Source organism: Drosophila melanogaster, chromosome 2R (assembly GCF_000001215.4).
Source record: "Drosophila melanogaster chromosome 2R".
NCBI lineage: Eukaryota > Metazoa > Arthropoda > Insecta > Diptera > Drosophilidae > Drosophila > Drosophila melanogaster.
Genome location: NT_033778.4, coordinates 10,590,007 through 10,611,825, shown reverse-complemented (window position 1 = coordinate 10,611,825; position 21,819 = coordinate 10,590,007). Strand labels below are relative to the sequence as shown.

Sequence of the window (21,819 nt, the reverse complement as noted above, 5' to 3'; positions counted from 1 at the left end):
AACTCACTTGATAGATCGCGCGTGTCCGTGCTAGGGTTGCAGGACAGATCGACGTGCTCCGTGACGGTGACTGGGGTGGCAGATGGTGCTGGTGGCTCGGGTGTGAAGTCCAGGAATCCCATGGGCACGCCCAACAGGCCGCCGTTCTGCATGCAAACCAGATTCGGGTGGAGAGAGAGATAGGAATTGTAAGGTTAGCAAAGTTAATATTCATTCGGGCCTGTGGAGATCCGATCTGGGATCGATCTCTGGCTAACTGAGAGATTTGCTGTGATTTGCTAACTAAACCAAAACTAGCTAACCAACTTACCATGCCCATGCCTAAACTAGTCATATTTTTTGTATCTTTTCCGTCGCGCGCTACTACAATTTGTGTGACGATGGCTTGGCCGGTGGATGTCACGCCGCTCACGCCCGCTGCATTGTTCGAGGCGCTGGATGAATTGGACGCCGGCGAGGCCACCGAGTGCTCGGTCTTGCAGATCTTGTTCGGCTTATGTTCGTGCTCGTGATCGTGACTGTGCTCGTGGCTATGACCGTGTCCGTGCGTATGTCCTCCGTGCCCGTGCCCGTGTCCGTGGTTGTGTTCGTGCTCGTGGTCCTCGGCGTCTGAATCGTCGCCAGAACCCGAAACTGGTATGTAATTGCCGTCGGCCGTCTGCTGAAGGCTCACAATGGAATTCGGATTTTGGCCCTGGATGAGAATGGTCTGCGGGTGGTGGTGGTGCGCCGGCTGCGGTTGCTGCTGCGTTGAGCCGCTACTTGAGCCTCCAGAGCTTCCTGCTCCTCCGCCCGATGACAAATCTGGCGATTTGGAGCGCTTTAGTCGAGACTTGCGCGGCGTCGGCTGCAAACCGGATGGCGTCTGTGATGCCTGCTGTCCGCCGGCTAAACTTCCGCTGCTGCCGCTAGCCGAGGAGCTCAGCAATTGCCCGGAAAGAGATACACTTCCGCTGGACACTCCGTGTTGCGTAAGCAGGGCAGCGTTTATTTGCTGCTGCTGCTGCTGTTGCTGCTGGGCATGCACCTGCTGTTGCTGGTGCTGCTCCTGCGCCTGCTGCTGTTGCTGCTGTTGGTGGTGTTGCTGCTGCTGTTCCAAGGAGGGCGACGGAGCTCCGGGAACTATGGCGGCGTTCACTATATTGCCAACGACCGCCTGCTGTATGTTCTCTGAAACTGTGATCGTTGCAGTGGCCGCGTCGTTCAGGTCATCCGCGTTCTCGGCGGTTTCGCAGAGTCCCTTGATCTTTAGCTGCTCGGCGGTGCGCAAGAGGCCCTGTAAGAAAAAACGAACATCAAATTAGTAACTTAATCAGGTTTATATTTGGAATATATTTCCGAAGGGGTTTAATTCTAAAGTCCAGCTGAACAAACTGCGATATAATGCGTACTATATGCAATCTTCTGTATGCTGTTGATGACGGCTATACACTCTATTTTCTATCGTATGATTAATGGATTATTGCCAAATATATGTGAAATAGAAATAGTCACGTTACAAACAAGTTTCGTAACCAATTCAAATCTGGATTCATATAATAATAACGGATACAAAGGCTAGTTGCCACGTTTCAAGGATATAATTGTATGCATCAACTCAGCATTTTCAACCAAGGCTGTTTGAAGAATGCGAGAATGCGTTTCCCTTGGTAATTTACACACACTGAATATGGAATGCGGTGATTTGATTGAAAAATAGCCTATATATCGGATAGTTGAAAGAGTTTCAAAGAGCCGCACCCATTCCGACAGCGAGACGCCCGGGGGAAAACATATAACGGAGCTTAGGTGATGGAAATTTGTTTCCATTCGTTTTTCTTTTTTTTCCTTTTTTCCTTTTTGGGATGTTGTTGCCTTGGAGGCGTTGAAGGCGGAGGTGGAGGTGCTTCGTGTTTGTCCATGGAGCGCTGTGACAGTCATTATGGCGTCGCTTGTCTTGGCATGGTCGGTCACCAGTGTCCACAACAGTGGTGTCCGTTGCCCAACCCGTCCAACAACACTTTCCCATTGCCCGTTGCCCATCGCCAATTCCAGCGACAACGCCCACATGGCCCAAAACCCTCTGGCCACCCTCATCTACCAACCCCCTTCTTTTCCAAAACCCAATCCGCTGCAGTTGGCAGTCGCCGCAGCAATTGGACAGACAAATATTTACTTCAGAAGTTTTTCTTTTAAGCAGTGCGCAAAAGCCCTCCCACACCCGCTTTCTTTCCATTTTTATACATATATATATTTTTTTCCATGCTTCGCATTTTAAATTAAAAATACGGAAAAAACACTACGGCTCTCACGCACACTCCGGCAGCGAAGAAAAAATTCTTATTACCGCCTTCTGCGAAGTTGGAGCGGCGGCAGGAGGATGAAGCTGCGAGAAGGATTTGGGATGGAATGGGATGGACATGGGCTTCGGTGGCCCGAGGTCTCCTGGCGAAACAGAAAAGAAATTAAGGCAAAAATTGAGTAGGTTGAAATTTGTGTACCCGTTCTTTCGGTTCGCTCAAGCCGCAAAGAAATGCTGCCCACCACCCCATCCCGTTGGGTTGCTTCCTCCCCGCCATCGCCTTCATCATCGCGTCCAGTTTGTGTGTTTTAAAAAAGCGAAAAAAAAAAAAAATCTTTTCTTCTTCGACAGCAAAAAAAAATAAGAATGGTGGATGGTGGAGCAGGGCGGGCGCCGAGGTTGAAGAATCCTTCGAATAAATGAAAGAATTTTTTCTGCTGTAGATGCAAATGGCAGGCGCCGGAAACGGAACTACTGGCCAAGAGGATGGGGTGCAGCACCGTCAGAGGACGGCTATATATGAGTGGGTGGGGTCGGTTGTGGTTGCGCTGCTCATCAACGCCATGAAGACTCTGCGCCCAAAAAACCCCCCACCGCCACCACCATCAACAACCCATATTTATTTATTTAAAAAGAAAAAAGTACATAACAAATTTTCGCAACTTCTTCCCGGCGCTTTCTTGGACCTTTTTTTCCGTGTCCAGCGCACTTTATTAAAAACAACAAGTACAAAGGAAAGAGGGCTGAAGAAATTAAGAAGGAACCAAAGAGTTCGGCTCAGAAAATTTAAATAAATTGCGGCAAGGGAAAGGCAAGGGTTGGAAGGAAGGTGCGCGACGATGAGAAACCGAAGGCGACCCAATCACAATCCGCCTCCTTGGCACAATTTTTTTCGCTCCGTGCAGAATTTTCCTTGTTTTTAATTACGACAACGACAGAGCACAGAGCGCTCTAATGGCCGTGAGGGCACACCCGGACTTGGGACTCCGGACAGCGGACAACGGACAGCGGACTACGGACTACGGACTACGGACTTCTCCGGACTGTCCGGGTCTTATGTAAAGCAATACACAAACACACACACACACACACAGAGAGAGAGACCCTGAAAAAAAGGCTGCGTGGCAAAGTCTTGGCAAGGAAGTTGAAGAAAAAAATTGGCATTGGGCAGGTATACATATATACGTATGTATCCAAGAACTGCTACCCCAAAAAAACAAAAAAACAGGCGGAAAAATCAAAGGAAGAGGAGCAAAGAAAAATCACTGCCCCTTGCCTGGTTTTGATAATCTCCCACTGCAAATTCCAATTAAAAACTCTTCATGTGCTAAAGTCAAATCAAAGAGATAGAGCTCAGAACAGGGCGGGCGATATCCCTCCATATCCCACCCATTTGTATTGAAATTCTAACGCAATTAGTGCATGAAAATAAAGCGCCAATGCTGCGTATGAGTGATATATAGCTTAAATGCTACAATGGCTAGTTCAGCTCGGTTCGCTACATCTCAGCTCAGTTCAGCTCTCTGGGCAACAAAACGAGAACGAGAACGAGGACGAGAATGAGGACCAAGAACAGGACCACGACCAGTCAGGCATAATTGAAAAGCGAGACCGGCTGACAAGCAGAGTAACAAGCAGCACGTGGAGCAGCAAAAAAAAAAATGTGGCATCAAATGGCTAGTGAACACAAGCATCGCACAAAATGCAGGGGATGGATGAAATGCAAAAAAAAAATTGATCAAAGAGGCCAAATCTGTCTAAACCATAAACGAACAAGCTTCGATCCACATCAATGGCATATAAATGCAAAGGAGAAGACGTTCCATGAACGTTAATTACTACGATGATTATACAAATCCATCTTTTTACTCATCATTTTGAAATAATTAAGAAAAATAAATTATATGCGAAATTCCAAATTGTTTTGCTGAATTTTAGAAAAAAGAAGTATGCATTTAAAATATGTATTAATATTTGCACCACATTTTGAATATTTTAAAATCTTCTATTTAAACACTTTTAAATACTTCTATCAGTTCTTTTATTTTCTACATATAATAATCCCCGTTTTCCTTACAATTTCACTACTTTTTCCTCGCAAAAAGAGCTACCTTCTTGAAAGGTTTCCCCCCACATTCAACCCCAAATTCATCAGCAATCTGGATGTCTTAAGCCCTTCCTACCGTTCAACATTGAGGGTACAGTCCCATCCAACGGTTCTAGTTAACAATTACCGAGCCCCAGAAAAATCGATAATTACTAATGTAACTAAATACAATTAAAAGCAGGACCGAAAAAAAAAAATTACACATACACATAGAAGGGGAAAATCGCGGGCATTTTCATGCAGAGACAAATGAGCGGAAGAAGCAGCAAAAACAACAGCAGCCGAGGCTAGAAAAAAAAAAATCGGAAAATGCGCTTACTTACAGCCCAGTTGGCAAATGGGCAACCCAGGATGCTGCCTACCATATACCCATCCCCGCATACCATTTCCACAACCCGTGGACCGCTTTTCCTGGTTTTCCGCGGACTATCAAAGACAATGGCGGGCCCATTCAAGGGTTTAGAATTTCACCATTTGCATTTTTTTCCCTCGACTCCCAAATGCCAACCCCCTACTTCCATCCGATTTTGCTGTTCAGTAATTTCATTTCATTTACCATTTTTTTTTTTTTTTAGCCGCTCCTATCATCCTTATCTTCGACTTGATTATTTTTTTCAACATTTCCTTATGGTTGCATGCATTTGTCATTGAAGTTTTGGGGAGTCGAATTCACAGCTTGATTAAATGCCCATTGAAGATGAATGGGAAATTACAAGGCATCGGGGGCGAAAAGAAAAAGCATCGATATTGTAGCTGAAACTGAAGTACATGTCACAATTTGTCTATATCCTGATTTCCGCCCACCCAAGGACTGAAGTTTTTCCACCAGAGAGCAGCAAAATAATTGCATGCAAATGAGCCACTGACGGTGCCGCATGAAAATCTACGTTATTATCCCATAAGTAAGGGTGCGCAGAAAAGTTCTGGGAGGAAAAGCGATGGCACTACTAAAGGGAAACATCCATTGATTTGCATTTTAACACATTTCCAATGAAAACTCTATGTTGGCCACAACAATGAGGATTAGTTCTTTAAAAGTGGAATGAAAAATAAGGATGCAATTAAATTTGTAAATATATATGAACAGAAATTAGTCGCAAAATAACATAATAATTATAGTCCAACACTTTGACAGAATAGCAAATTTTTGTAATTAACATAATTAGCAATAAATCTTGCGCTTTTGCCCGATAAATTTCTCAACCCACTGGTTAACCCTTATTTTATATACCCAAAAAAAAAAGAGACATAATAAATTCATTGAACCACAAATCAATTTCGATCTTGGGACCCCGCTGATTACCCTTTTGGCATTTTACTTTGAACCCAGCAGCTAAGCAGAGCTACTAGTAAAGAAACAAGTCAACAGTGGGCACTCACTAACGAGGAATTTTTGATTGAGTTGCCAGTTTCTACAACGTTCGATATTTACCTGCAACGAGATGGAAGAAAAGAGAAAATTTGCAAATTAGTTGAAATGCATAATTAGGTTGCTTAAAATGTAAAACTTTGTATTTAGCCAAGGCAGATGAGGTAGCGAAAAATAAGAAATTAATAATATTTTTCAAGAATAAACGCGCGATGGCAGGGGAGTCGCGGGTGAAATTCCGGCTGCTGAAGAAGAAGACAAGGAAGGGGAAACTTTTCGAAAGCGGAACCAAACCAGTTGCTTCGATGGCTGAGTTTTGCTTGATCATCAATAAGAAAAGGCAAAATGGAGTCGAACGAACCATCGCAACGTTAACAGCGCCGACTAATTGCCCAGTTAGCGATAGATATATACACATATATATAAGTATATATAAGCTGGCAATTGGGTGCACATTGCAGAAAATTGTAGTTGAGAAATTGCTTAAAATCTAAACCGGAAAGATTCTCCAAATTGTTGTGTGCGTATTTATTTAGTGGTAATAATTTCAAATATACTTATTACCTTGCACAATACGCAAAAACATGCTGAAAAATAGCTCGGTCTCATTAAAACTGAAATACCGTCTAGAATTCAGTTTACATTTCTTTTAATTGTGAAGAACGAACTTCATTCAGAGAAAAAACCAAAGATGGGCGCAAATAAAAGCAAATTGGTAAGCAAGTAAATTGCAAAATTGCTGATTGAGATACCCACACACAGATAGACACACACATACAAATCCAAAGGTGTTCGAAAGAAAAGGAAGGCAAAAAGTATATGTATATATATACAATTATATATGTATATAGAAAAAGAGCAACAAAATCAAATATTCGCTAGCTGCAAAAGTTTATTGAACTTTTTTCGACGTTTCGCTCGACTCTTATTATGGCTCCATTATACTGTTGTTGTTGCCCGACTTGGGTAAGGTGTACGCCAAAGTTATAAAATCGGCAAAACAACAACAGCAAACATAAGCAACGCATATTAATGAGTTTTGCATGCGACGCGACTTTGGCTTTTCTGTTAATGGTGTGTGTGCGCGTGCGGAAGGCATTTTCGTAGCCTATTAACAAAGGTAACAGAAAGAAATTGCCCATTGAAAATTAGACACAAAGAAAACTTGAAATTAAGCGCATTTCATTTAATTTTCATTTTACAACTCTAGCGAATGCGTTTCATTCAAATTTGGCTTAATTCTTAATTAGCTATACAACAGAACAACCCAAATGTTTTGTTTTATGTGTTTTTTTTTTATTTTAAAGCATTAGCAAATAAAAGTATTTTGTAATTTATTTTGCATATTTAAAGTGCACCTATTTCAGAAATGATGCCCACATACTGACTTAAAAACTTATCAAAGCAAAATTAACAAAGGAGAATCCAGTAACTAAACTTCCTTCAATTATAAAAAAGCTATTTCTAATTTTCGAGATTGCTCTGCACAAAGATCTTAAAGAGCGAGGTAAACTGCGGCAAGATAAGAAATTATGCCGGAAAAGTGTTTAAAAACCTTTAAAAGCAAAGCTAGCAGAGGGAAAAATCCAGTCACTAAACGACCTTCAATCATAAAAAGAAATGCAGACAAACCTTGAAAAGTGCCATAAAAATCAAATAAAACAAATGCGAGTGAGAACAAACTGAACGAAAAAGGGGGGAAAATGCAATTTTAGGTTTAACCCCTCTTGCACACAAACACACGCACACTCACAGCGACACAAACAAGCGCACACATACGCTCCGCGTAATAAAAAGCGTGAAAATGTATGAATGAACGTCTAGCCCTCTCTGTCGCTCCCATTTCCCCAACATCATTCCATCTCACTCACGCCCAATGTGTGTGCTTAACTTTTGATATTGAAATGGAGGAATATAAGGCAGAAAAGGAGGGGGTAAACAAAATAAACAAAAAATAACATAAATTGATAGACTCAGAACGAAAAGGGGGAAAAGGCAAAGTAAATGCTAAATTTCACGAGCAAAACAGAGGAGCAGAGTAACAAAAAATAATCATAAAAATACTTAACACACACACACAACCAGTCGAGGGCATAGAAGAAAAAGATGAAGGAGGCAAATAAAAGAGAACAAAAAACGAAAAAAAAAAGTAAAAGTTGAATTTTTCCAAAGAAACTGCAGAGCAAAACAGAGAATTACGCGAAAAATAATAATAATAAAAATACCAAAGCGAAAAGGAGAGACGCCAAGGCAGACACAAAAGCAAATAACGTGTGGGAGAGTAGAGTCAGTAAGTAAGTATGTGTGTGTGTGTGTGTGGGGATGGTTTACTGGAGGGGGCGGAGGGGGGGACCTGCCTCTATGGGTTGGGGCGGCAAGGTGTGACGCAAGTACGCGTCAGACAAACAGACGCAGCAGAAGCAGCAGCACTTTTATAGCCCTGTCTACGCGAAAAATGAGAGAAAGAAAAAAAAACCGGGCGAGGAAGTGGAAAATATAGAAAAACGTGGCACAATAAGACGCCGTTGTCTCAGACGGGAAAAGCAGCCATGTGGGGAGGAGAAAGTCCTCACCCACACACACCATTACGAGGGGTTTCCCAAGCTTGAATAACATGTGAGCTGTCTAAATATGTATCCTTCTCAAGGAAACCGAAGTGTATCTACAGAAAGAATAACATTGTACGATATGATGCCTACTCTAGAGGATTAGCCCATTCGAATGTAATCCTTAAATTTTTGGTACTATTCTTTTTTGAGTGCCAAAATAAAATTGATATATATAAACTTAATATGTCCATATGATATAAACCAGGAAAAGAAGTAAAATACCTCCAGCAAGGGTCCTCCTACAAGAAGTTGCACAAGTGTCAAGGATCTACTGAGCACACACAATCCAACACTAAAGAATCAAGTGGATGGGGCATGCGAAAGAGAGGGGTGCATGGTTGTCGAAAGAGAGGGGTAGTAAGTATGCTTAGCGACAGAGACAGCAGCAGTAAGCATGTTAAGCAGCTGTTAAGCGGACACCGGCAGCTGCTAGCATATGCACTTTGTGCTTTTGCATCTCACGGTGTGGGAGACAAAACGACTCAAAAATCAGGTGGAATAACGGAACCACTCTCAACTGGCAGCCCCCAAAAAATAAACGTTTATCGGCTTTGTGTGTAGTACCACCACAAAGTCAACGATGGGGATACACATTTGGGGGATAATATCTGTCTTGCGAAAATTGGCAGACAGGAAGCGCAGAAATGGAGGACAGATGGAGCAACCCCAAACAGCTGGCATTGAAATAAGAATATTTACACGGATATCACAAATATTGCAGAGGGAATTGCATTTAGACCCTTGATTTCATATCTTCATATCTTATCTTGTTCTTAAGAGTTTAAAATGTTAAATTTTCTGGTTTCCATTGAAATCTCTCCCGAGTTCTGGTGACACCACCCAAAATAAACCCAATCACATGTAAACTAACCGGGCAAAGTGCAGAATTATCCAGAAACAAATCGGCAAACGGCAAACAATAGCACAAGCATAATGAGTGGAGCAGACAAGCGAACCGAACAGGAAGTGTCGGTCATTTGGTCAGAAAAAGGCATATTTATTGGTTGGATAGCGGGGAAATAAGGCTTGCAGCTGAAATTGAAAACTTATAAAATCGAATCCAAGCGAACCTAAACTGAAATTGAACTCGTACTCGTATCTCAGGGGGAAAAAAAGGGCAATGAGCAGCCATCTGGGATGGGATGGGATGGTATGGCATGGAATTGGGGACTGCGGATTGCGGATTGCGATGTCAGATAGGTTCCACCTTCTGGCTGACTCACACACACTGTGTGTGTGTCGACCCCATATACCGATATACTAGTGAAGCCAAATACAAATACAAATCGTGAGGCTTAATATGCATGGCTGGATAAATTGCTGGCTGCCCCGGAGTCGTCGCCAACGTTGCTTCTGCTGATTGAAGGCAGTCGGCGAGAGCTCAGCTCAACTGAACTCTGGTACAAAAAAAAAAATCAGCAGAAAAAAAGCTGAGGCGGGGAAGGAAGAACAGTGGGTCGCTGGGCGGTAGGGATTCAAAAGGGGGATCCGTTATTGAACACAACATGCCATTGGGGCGGCTTCAGACGACGACGACGACGGAGGAGACCACGACCACGACGATGACGATGACGGCGACGGTGACGACGACAACGACGACGCTGGCAGTCAGTCACTCAGCGAGTCTGCTTGATTGGACTTGGACGGACCTCGAAACGTGCCGATTCCCAGCTTGGATATATGCACCCTAGGGTGGTCCGCGTTGCAGGCTAATACTTGGGATGCCTTTGCAGTTACGAAGCGAAAGCCCGATCGAAGAACTACACAGACTGTTGAAGGTTCTCATTAAAATACCCAAAATAGGTTGTATGCAATGGCCCCTTTTTATAATTTTATAAAATAGAAGTTAATAAAATATATTACTCATACGTTGTGTTTTTTTTTTTTTTTTTTTTGAAACGACAATTTCACTATTAGGATGTTTATTCTTAAAAAATGCAATCACATCAAAAGTTGTTTTTTTTATATATTTTATATATTTTTAAATATTATTGACAGGTCCACCCTAGTGCGGAAAACATATATTTGTATGTATGCTACATGGTGCCATCGTTTTGTTTGTGGCTTCTCTCGGGCAAAGGTTTCGCCAGCCCTTACAAACACAACCATACACTAACACACACCAGCACACACGCGCTGTGAAAATACACGGTTAATTTGCCATTTTTATGGTTTCATGCCTTTGGCCTGGACAGTCTAAACAGAAACAGAAACAGAACTACATAGTATACATATGCATGTGTATGTATTTAATCCCACAACTCAGCTCAAAGAAATTTCATAAAGCAAACTTGATACAGATTATGCATGCGGAGACATATATACTACATATATATGTACAGATAGAAAGATATGTACATATGTACATATATATACATATCCCGTCGGTCGGCTGTTTATGCACAAATCAAAAACTTCGCCCTCTTCAGACGCAGGAAACCAAAAAATTTAATTTAAAAACCAAAATTACCAAAAATTTCAATTTCAAAACCCAAAGCCCAAGCTCAATCTGAAGTTCTCCCCTGGGCAGCCAGGAATATCTGTATGTATGTACATGTGTATGTGTCTATATGTATGTATGTATGTATGCAAAACTTGGGAGGAAAAAAACTCGGGATGACGAAAGCCAAAAGAAGAAGCCTCAGCCAGCACACAAAAATCATCATTTATGCAGATTTCAAGGCAGTGATAGCGACAGTTTTTAGAGTGTGTGCGGCCTTTTTTCTTTTTTTTTTTTTTTTTTTTTTTTTTTTTTTTGAATTTGCGATACGTTTCATATCTGTGTGGGTATGTTTATGTAGGAAGAAGAACCCAGCTCCAAAGTTCATAATACATACGGAGGAAAGTATGTGCCCTGACCATACAGTGCGTTTCAGCGGCGTAAGATTGTAATAGGTCAAAAAAAAACAGCAAAAACTAAATGGAAAAAAATTTTAAAAATTAATCGCAAATATTACAAATTGTTTGACTTCATAATAGATATGAAAATAAAATATATTTTTTAGTCATTCGATTTTCAAACGCACTGTATCCAAAGTGAGATATGCATAAAATGTGAAAAATAAAGCATAAATAACTGGACGTTATCAGAGTCGGAAAAAAACTTCCCCTCGAAACTCTGCTACACCCCCAACCCCTCGACATACCACCGACCTTTTTTTTTTAGCATTTTGCAATGCAAATTTGTATTTTTTTTTTATAACAAAACACATGCATAAATACATAAACAAGCACAGACATACATATCAATTTAAAGCCCTCTTTCGATAAAACTTTCTTTCACGGTTGTTTTTTGAAAGTAAAACAAAAATAAAAGTGATTGGAACTTTTTCGGACTGATTTTACAAAGCGATAATAGCGCAGCCAATGAAATATTTATGCATTTCAAACATATGTATGTATGTACATTATATATAGAGTCTTCTCTTTCGGTCTTGCGATAAATTTCGTTGGCAACTTATTCGCCTATCGCTTTCGCAGAGTTTCTCACAAGACAACTGCAATTTGAGCCCCTAGAAAAAAAAAAACAAACCGAATAATAGGAAACTTTGTGGCCAGCATGAGAACAAACCAAATACTAAACGAAATCAAACCAACCAAAAACGTTGGCTCGCCAACAAAGAAACAAAAAAAAAGAATCTAAAGTGGCGAGCGAACCCTATAATCGAAATCGATTTCGCAATGAGGTATACAATATATATCTATGTATAAATATATATATATATATATATATATATATATATATATATGTAGGGGAAGCGACACCTACAAAGGGGCTATCACCCCAACCCCCCTGTTCCCAAGACCGTTGAAATGGCACCTCAGCAGCGAAGACGATTTGCCAAATTTGCTAAACTTACAAACTGTGATGGCAATGTCGTGATGGGTATTCTCTGTATTTTCCGTTCGAGCTTCTATGTGTGTGTGTGTTTGCATGTCTTTGTTAGTAAATTATGTTAATTGTATTCTTCTTCGACTGTCACCGTATCAAACTGCCAGGCCAGGCCAGCCAACTTGGGCCCATCAGTCCCAACAGTGCCAGTAACCAGTACCAGCTCCACTCTGGATCCCAATCCCAGACACCAAAACAAAAAACAAAAACGCAAAAAAAATCAGCCAAAATATTGGCAAACCGAAATTGGAATACACTTGGGGGTGTTCAACCAGTTAATCCATTCATCTTTTAATGCCAAGTTAGTTGAAATTCCAAATTAAGAGGCAGGAAGGAAATGTGGGGGAACCTAATTGCAAATGCTCTGTTTGCCCTTAGCCCTTAAATAAGTTAACATAAATACAAATGTTAAACATTTCTCTACACATAATGGTTCTTTTGATTAACTGTCTTCTGCTATTCGATTTTCACAAGAGTATATAGTTAGAGTTTTCATTTGAAATACATATATACCAAATCCAATATAACTTTAACAACGATCCAAAACCTTTTAGCCCGAAATCAGCGAGGGTATACAATTAAATTGGGAAACAAACGTACGCTCTTTTCTTACATACAGAATATATCCGTGTGTATTTGTGGGTACCCCAAATATAAGGTTATATACAGTACAAATATATCTTTATCTGTATCGTACGTATGTATATATAATATACATACATGCACATGCGGATCGAAATAAAACAAATTGAAATTCATTTCGTGTGCGAAACGTTGCAGAGAGGGGCGTGGGGTAGGCAGGAAGGGGGGGGGGGGGGCGGAAAACGCGGGAGCAGGAGCAAAAGTCATCCACTTGGGCCATTTGGCACACCAAATCATTTTCGGTGCCCACAAGAGATATATTTTTAAAAAGATCAAAAACCAACGAAAGAAAAAAACGCACAGCACGCAGACATCCGTTTTCGAAAACCATTTTTCAAGTTCCTCACCAAACCGAAAGAATTGATATTATAACCACTTGTGCAAGATTTTTCAATAAAGCTCTAACAAGCTGAGCGGAAGCATTTTGTGTGAGAAACAAAAGGCTAAAAAAAAAATAAAATAAAAAAACGTGCGAACCAAACTTACAAACAAGAAAATGCCGGCTCCAGTCGGACATGAGCTGAGAAACTTAATTTTTGGCTGACTGACGATTGGTGAGACAAGAAACTGGTTCTCAATTGCCGGCAAGAAAACAACCACGGTCCAAAGGGTAGGGATGGGGGAGGGGAGGTGCAGGGCGGCACGCATGACTTCAGCAGCAAACCACAAAAATACGAGAAAGAAATACTTTGACGCGCCGTTTTCCCAGCTGTTTGTTGACCTCAAAGAGCCCAAGTCAAAGCCAAAGCCAAAGCCTGAAGCTCTAGCTAAAGCAAAGTCGGGCCAAGTCATGGTTATGGCCAGGCCAAGTCGGACCGGGCCATAAAAGAAGAGCAGGCCGAGCACAGTCGAGTTAATAATAGGCAGCCAGCCAGCCAGCCAGCCAGCCAAGTAAGCCCAAGTTGAAGGCGAAGCGGACCGAAGAATCAGCAGAAGACGCCAGCAGCAAGAGGAGCAGAACGATACTGGTTCTTCAAAGAGGCTCTAATGCGGGCAGAAAGAGAGAGATTGGATTGGATTGGGAGTGAAAGAGAGCGCAGCTAAGTGTTTGCTTACATGGGGTTTTCTAAAAGATAGAAACTTTAATAATTCATATGCTTAACGAATTGTAGTAAGCTTTATAAGTAAATATTACAATCCAATTGAAATTTTGGTTTAACAAATTGTGTGCATATAAACAAGAATTCATTTAAATTACTTTTTAGCCTTGTTTAGAAATATATCCTTACACTATGAATTGGCCAATTTGTCAAATAATCTTAAAAAACTAGATCCAGTTTGCTTAAGCTAGAATTAAAACAAATTTAAGCTAAGCAATTTTAATCGAGTTTCAGTTGGCATTGCTGTTTTAACCACTAGTTTATTTTCCAGTATCCGGCGAAGCGGCAAAGCACACTCATTTTATAGCGTTTGTTGTTTAATTCTTTGGGCCACAATTGAGTAATCAAGCGTAAAGTCGGAGTGAATGAACACATAAGAGCGCAAAAGCGAGAAGCAAATTGGCTACAAAGGATTTCCCCAAGAAGAAGAAGAAGAAGCAGAAGAGATGGCGCCAAGAGGAGGAAGGGGAGGGAGAGAGGTATGTAAAGAAAGTGAAGCAAACGGGGAAGGAAACCCGGCAAAGCAGCAGCGGCAAGTGTCAAAAACGAGATGAAAAGCGGCAAAAGTGACGACACAAAAACCTATAAAGACCAAGAAACGGCGCAAAAGCAGCAACAAAATATAAGACAAATCTTCAAGGACGTATGCCAAGGTAAACAGACACACATATGTAAGCCAAAGAAGGAGAGGAAGCAGAGGAGGAAGACGATGGCGGGGGAGAGTGGTGGGGCACAAAAAATAAGTAAAAGTAGAAGAAGCAAGACGGCAAAAGAAAACGCGACCTGTTTGATGGCAACACACACACAAACGCGCTGAAAAGGAGATGTGAAAAGCAAGTGTAGGAAAAACTCGTTTCCAAAACGAAAAGGGTGGGGGAAAATCCCCAACAATCAGGAATAACTCGAGTAACAAAATGTAGGTAAGTTTTATAGCGTCGTCCGCTTCGTTTTCTTCTTCTTACCGAAAGGAGTAAGTGTGTGTGTGTATGGAATGGTGTGGATGGGGGGGGGGGGGGGAACATAAAATTTAATCAAAAGGCAAACATTTGAAAATGTGCCAAAGAAGGAGGCAAGCCAAAGGAGGAAAAGAAGGAGACGGCGTGCGCGTAATGTGCAGTAAAAGCCAGTTTGATAACGGTCTACTTAGCCCCCCTCCCCCTCTTAACTTGTCGTCCCTGTCTAACCCGCTCATGTGAGTGTTTCTATGTGTGTGTGTGTGTGTGCAATGTCTAGCCTAGATTTACGGACATAAATTATGCAAGAAATGGAGCAGACAGCGAAAAGGAGAAGAAAAAGGAAGAGCACAGCCAGTGGAAAAAGGAAGAACCAAAGCAGCAGACTGACAAAGTCAAAGACAAGGTCAAGGTCTCTATTTCGCTCACTCCCCATCCCTCTTTCTCACTCTCTCTCTCTCTATCTATCTCTCTCTTTATTTTTAAAGCCAAAAGAGATAATAATAATAACAAGGAGCAGAGGGCCAAATAAGAAAACGTGTTCCATTAAACAGGTTCTTCTTCGTTGGCCAAATCTAATGGTCTCAGGTTGCCGCGAAAGGGAAAATTTGATGTTCTACCTGCTTTGCTACCTGTTGCATTCGGTAAAAAAAAAAGAAAATAACCAAGAGTCACTTCAGAGGAACACAAAAGACTGACCAACAACCCTCTTCTTATAACTATCCAAAACTGAAACCTCGAATACACCTGCACATAAGAAGATTGTAAAGTCAATGAGCTCAATTATTTTGAGTCATCCCATGATATTTATAGCTACAAGGAGATGATGTAACTAGGAAAGTACATTTACCGAAAAGTATTATAAAATGGGAAAGAGTTTGAAACCATAAAAAAGTGTTCATGAGAGTTGTAGCAATAAAAGAAAGTACATAATCGAATATAAAATAATTGTTTTAAAGTTGAGCTAGATTGGTTATTGGTGTTTTAGTGTTATCTCAAAGAATACCATATATAATGACATATGTAGAATCTATTATATTGAAACACGTTCTTCATAATTCGTTGTTAACTCCAACACACATGGTTGGATAATTTCTTTATTACAAAATATCCAACTCCCTTCTCCAAGAAGCCACAAAAATGAAAAATAATTCTCAATTGTCATGGGAGCGTAGCACAAAACGTTCTCTTTCTAATTCACTTCCCGCTTTTTAAGGTTTTCGGTTCGGGTTTGAAATTTTTGTTGTTTTTTTTTTTTGGTAATTAATTCTACGCACTTGCGCAACAATGTCGCCGTGTTCGCTATAATTTCCAGCCGAGTCCACGCACTGAATTTTCAAGGTCTAATGAGTTTGTTGCCACCGAGCGAGAAACCATTGGCTATAATGAGCCTGGCCGAAGAAAAATTATAATCATCATAGAAATAAATGATTAAATTGCCATGCCAACAGTGCGTTTCATGAATATTAGGTGAAATATGCGATTCTTGAAGTGAGTAAATTGAGCAAACTAACGATTATCTGCGAACTAATTTTACTTTATACAATTATTATTATTTTATTTTTTTCTGAATTTCAGATTCTAAGCAGTAATTCTCTTAAGTATCTGTATTTAATAAGGTTTACAAGCTCTATAAATCTAATTGCCAAACATTTTTCAATTATTCGGTAAGCCATCTTATGAGTCTCTTCGTTAATGTGACGCACTGTAAACATAATCTTTCTTGGTTCATTATTATAATTGTAGTCGGTGCTTTCAGGCCTAAAGCTTGGAACAACCAACTTCTTGGCGATCTAAACCAAATGCGGCGAGGAGAGGAGGGGAAAGGAGGTTTTCCATCCGGCCAAAACTTGAGTTCAAGGCCTTTGATAAAATTTCGAAGAAACTCAGCTTTAAGTATTTGGCAAGTTTCTGCGGAGATTGATTTGCTGTTGGTACACATATATACACATATGCTTTTCGTTTATAATTTTTGCAAGCTCTTTGTGATTAATTAGTGTTAATTACAATGTCGTCCAGGCGAGCATTTCGTAAGACTTGCTTAAAACCTTATACAATCTCTCCCAACCGAAGCGAACGAAATCAACGAAAATCGCAAATTGTAAAACGATTACATAAGCCTTTAATATGAATGAATTTGGGGTCTGAGCTTCGTTTTTATTTGAGTTTTATTTAATACTTTCATTGGTTTATGACTGCGAGATGAGCTCATTTTTGCTTCGAGGCAAGACGAAAAAAAAAAATACGAATATTGAAATATAATATAGGGGCAGTTCGCTTTGGGTGTCATCATTAAGTTTTCTTGGTCTACAAAGTTCTTTGAACTGAATTGCTTAATGGTTGGTGGACAAGTGAAAAAGGTTTCGAAATTCTGGTTGTGGAAAAAGAATACGAGACCCCCAAAAGGAAACCCAAACATTCTAAAACCAACAACGAACATAATGGTGCCACTCAAAATGTGATCATATAAGAAATTCTTTCGTTATGTGTAAAGGAAATAATACTCACAGAATGATAGGACCACTTTTATAAATCCCCTCGTGTAATTAGCTTTCTAAGATTCGAAATGGCTAAATCAATCACTTCAACTGGACAACAACAAAGTGGCCAACATATTAAACTGAAAGATACAGCGGCATTACAAGAGCAGCATCTGTGGCAGAAGTGGCAGCAACAGCAATTGCTGTTGCAGACCCCATTGAGAAATAGAATGTGAACACATCACAAGTGCGTGAGTTACCACCCCACCCCCTAAACCCCCACGCCTCTAAACAAATCATCGGACACTCAACCGGGAAGACGGCAACTGGAACACCGCATCCGGCCGAATGCTGACATTCCGGCCGAATGCTGACATTACACAAAAGTCGCACTGCAACATTGTCCCCAGCTAGCCAGCCACATGCCGAGTCGGCATGTTCATTATGCTTACAATTAAGAACCTATGTACTTATGTATAAGACGAAAACGGAGGACTCGAGTAGCCACTCTCTGACAATAAACTTCATACTGATTTTGAACTTCAAGAAAGTCAGTCGTATTCTTTATTGGAAATCTTCACACTACAACTATCTGCTGAAACTTAAAAACCTTCATACATTTACACATCATATCTTCACAAAAGGCTCCACCCTCGATCACGGACTTAACTGGCGCAGCCGGTAGGATGTCCTACCTATTAATAATTACCTACCTGTAAGTAAACATGTAAGAAACGAAACAAACTATATGCAAGATGTCGACTGAAAGTGACTAGGAACAAATTTTTATAAAACAAAATTGAAGTTGTGAAGTACCAAATGAAACTCAAACATATATTCAAACACAGGAAAAAAAAAGAGAGAGGAAAAATGTAAAATAAATAAATATACAAAAAAAAAGTGCAAGTGTACCGTACTGCCGCGCTGACGTGGAATCTATCGCTGATCATCACGCCATCGGTATGTCCATACTCTGCCGAACGTCATAATTTTTTTAAAAAAGTGCAAGTGTACCGTACTGCCGCACTGACGTGGAATCTATCGCTGATCATCACGCCATCGGTATGTCCATACTCTGCCGAACGTCATAATTTTTATAAAAAAGTGCAAGTGTACCGTACTGCCGCGCTGACGTGGAATCTATCGCTGATCATCACGCCATCGGTATGTCCATACTCTGCCAAACGTCATAATTTTTATAAAAAAGTGCAAGTGTACCGTACTGCCGCGCTGACGTGGAATCTATCGCTGATCATCACGCCATCGGTATGTCCATACTCTGCCAAACGTCATAATTTTTATAAAAAAAGTGCAAGTGTACCGTACTGCTGCGCTGACGTGGAATCTATCGCTGATCACCACGCCATCGGTATGTCCATACTCTGCCAAACGTCATAAGTTTTTATAAAAAAAAAAGAGTGCAAGTGTACCGTACTGCCGCGCTGACGTGGAATCTATCGCTGATCATCACGTCATCGGCACTTACATACGCTGGCCAACGCATCGCCAAAGCCTCTATATACACTTATATATGTGAGCATACAATATCAACTACAATCCAATACATCCACGTACTGTACCGCCTCGTTGGCATGGAATCAAACGCTGATCACCATGCCACCGTGGTAAACAAACAAAGCACCAAAGCCTCTCTAATACATTGTACACTCAAAACGCACACTGCCATACGTCGGCGAAAAATCAAAACATAAGCAAAAATCATTTCAAACCAAGCGAGGCTCATTCTGCGTACCACAACGACAACGACACTGCATGTGTAGTGGCGCACCCATGTCTGGGTAGCCGAGGTAAGGGGAAAACGCTTGAGTATCGTCAAGTGTTCTTGCCTTTCACTCTTCTACAATGGGTTGCTACGCTCATGTATTGCACATTCAAAATAACCAAAACAAATGTACTAAAGAAGTCGACATATACAGATATATTTTGTTTCCTTTCATTGTGTAATTTTGTATATCAAACAAATACTAATACCAATCACATTGCAGAATATAAAAGGGAAAATATAAAGCCAAAGACAGACACCCATACACTCTAGTAAACAAGAAATTTGTTCATTATTTTTCAATCATACATAATATACTAAGTAACCTCAAATTTAATGTCAAAAAAGTTCGTTTACAACCTTAGGAAAACTACACGTTCAGTTGTTGGAGTTCCACCAAACACTAATAGGCCCCCACATCCCGTTAGACGTCCTGACTCCCTTCTCCCGATTTCGGAAGAACCCAAATCAATATCTTCCCAAACCCCCAATATGGACTCGGGAAACGATTCTGCCCGCCCCACTCCATCCCCTCTGGCGCCCACTGTCAGTGGTATTAGCTCCTTAATTTCAACTACGTTCAAGCCTAAAGATATCATGGCATTTGTTGAGCATTTGCCAACCTTTGATGGTACACCTCGTCTATTGGACAGGTTTATCACTAGCGTAGAAGAAATCCTGATGCTCATCAGGGGAGCTGACCAAACACCGTATGGCCTGCTTACTCTGAGGACCATCAGGAACAAAATCATTGATAGGGCCGACGAAGCCTTGGAACTGGCAAATACCCCCTTGGTTTGGGATGAGATTAAAAGCAATCTCATCCGCCTCTACTCGAGCAAGAAAAGCGAGGCCAACTTGTTAAGCGAGCTTAACACATTTTCGGACAACCTGACCTTGGGCCAACTGTTCTTTGGTATATCAAAGGTGAGAAGCCAACTCTTCTCCATACTCAAAAACAGCGAACACAACAACACTGTTGTAGATGCAAAAAAGGTTGTCTACAACGAGGTTTGTCTCAATGCTTTTATGACTGGTTTGAAGGAACCTCTCAAGACTTTCGTCAGGATAAAGTCCCCTTCTACACTTGAACAGGCGTACGAGCAATGCCAAATAGAGCAGACCTTATATAGGGCACAAAACAAGCGAACCAACAGACCAGAGCAGGGACCCAATGGATCAGACAATAAAACCTACCGAAATAGCTACGACAGCAATTACCGCAGCGGACGTAACGACCGAAATGACCGTAGGGGACCCTACTCTAACTCTAACTCTAACTCTAACTCTGGCCAAAATAGACCATTTAATTCACACAATCGCACACCCCAATCCGGCACCAAGGACAACCGGGCCAATACATCAAACCCCTTTCGAGCACCTTCACATAGTTTGAATAATATAGAGGAGAACCCTCAACCTGATTCGAATTTTCAGCAAACGGCCTCGGGAAACCAACAGGGTACATAAGCCCAGCCACGCACAACCCCTCGCTTCCTTTTATAAAAATCAAACTATCCCAGACAAACCCCCTGAAGTTTTTAATTGACACAGGCTCTACACACTCCTTCATCGACCCAAAATATGTCGACCCTAGGAACTGTGTGACCTTAGATACGCCCATAACACTCAAAACAGCCCTGAACAGTTTTAAAATATATCAAAACGTCTCTATACCATTTCCACCGGAATTCCAAATCACGGGCAAAATGACCCTTCTACCTTTCAAGTTCCACTCTTATTTTGACGGATTGATAGGAATGGACTTATTATCTTACCTAAAAACAGAAATAGATTTACTTAACCTAAATCTAAAAACCCCAAGTACCATTATACCCTTATGGACCCACAGTAACTCAACTTCAAACGTATTTAATATCTCTGGACATACGAAAACTATTTTGCCACTACCAGTGGAAACCAAACAGGGCGACTTCTACATCGATTCAATTACAATCAATGATGACTTAATAATATCAGACGGGATTTATAATGCCCAAAACAATATTGCTAATTTCGTTATCACAAACTATAGCGAGAGGGATCAGTTATTGTACCTCGAGAGCCCGATAAAAGGCATGCCATACTCCACGGCCAACAATGTTGAACTTTTCAGTATCACTTCAGACACCCCACAGCCCCAAAACTCCGCAGCGTCGTTACAAGCCCTTGGCGTCGATCACCTCTCCTCTGAAGAGAAACAAAGCCTACTTTCACTTTGCAAAAGTTATCTAGATATCTTCTACAATGAAGACAAATCATTGACCTTCACCAACAAGATTACACACACGATTAAAACCACGGACGACACCCCCATTCATACAAAATCTTATAGATATCCTTACATTCATAAAGAGGAGGTCAAAAAACAAATAGAGGCAATGTTAAATCAGGACATTATCAAATCCAGTTATTCCCCGTGGAGCGCCCCCGTCTGGGTCGTCCCAAAGAAAATCACTCCTACGGGAGAGCAAAAATGGCGTCTAGTTATCGATTATAGAAAACTCAACGAGAAGACTATATCCGATAGATATCCAATACCTAACATCGCGGATATCTTAGACAGATTGGGCAAAGCCAAATATTTCTCCACACTTGATCTG

General features: G+C 41.0%; 1 protein-coding gene across 15 annotated transcripts in view, besides 1 other annotated feature; it reads right to left on the bottom strand.

The window, feature by feature from the left end:
• Window positions 1-21,819, bottom strand: part of psq (pipsqueak) — a 59,393-nt gene that overhangs the window by 5,455 nt on the left and 32,119 nt on the right. For 13 of the 15 annotated variants that reach the window (NM_001382049.1, NM_001014520.3, NM_001316414.1 and 10 more), the window contains 2 exons: window positions 311-1,276; window positions 8-146 (listed from right to left, as the gene is read on the bottom strand). In NM_001382049.1, coding sequence (NP_001369078.1) covers window positions 8-146; window positions 311-1,276 — 1,105 coding nt within the window. Of the gene's footprint in view, window positions 1-7; window positions 1,277-21,819 lie in introns of all 15 variants that reach the window. The other 2 variants (NM_001014518.3, NM_001014519.3) reach the window with 1 other exon arrangement.
• Window positions 17,687-21,819: part of a mobile genetic element that runs on past the window's edge.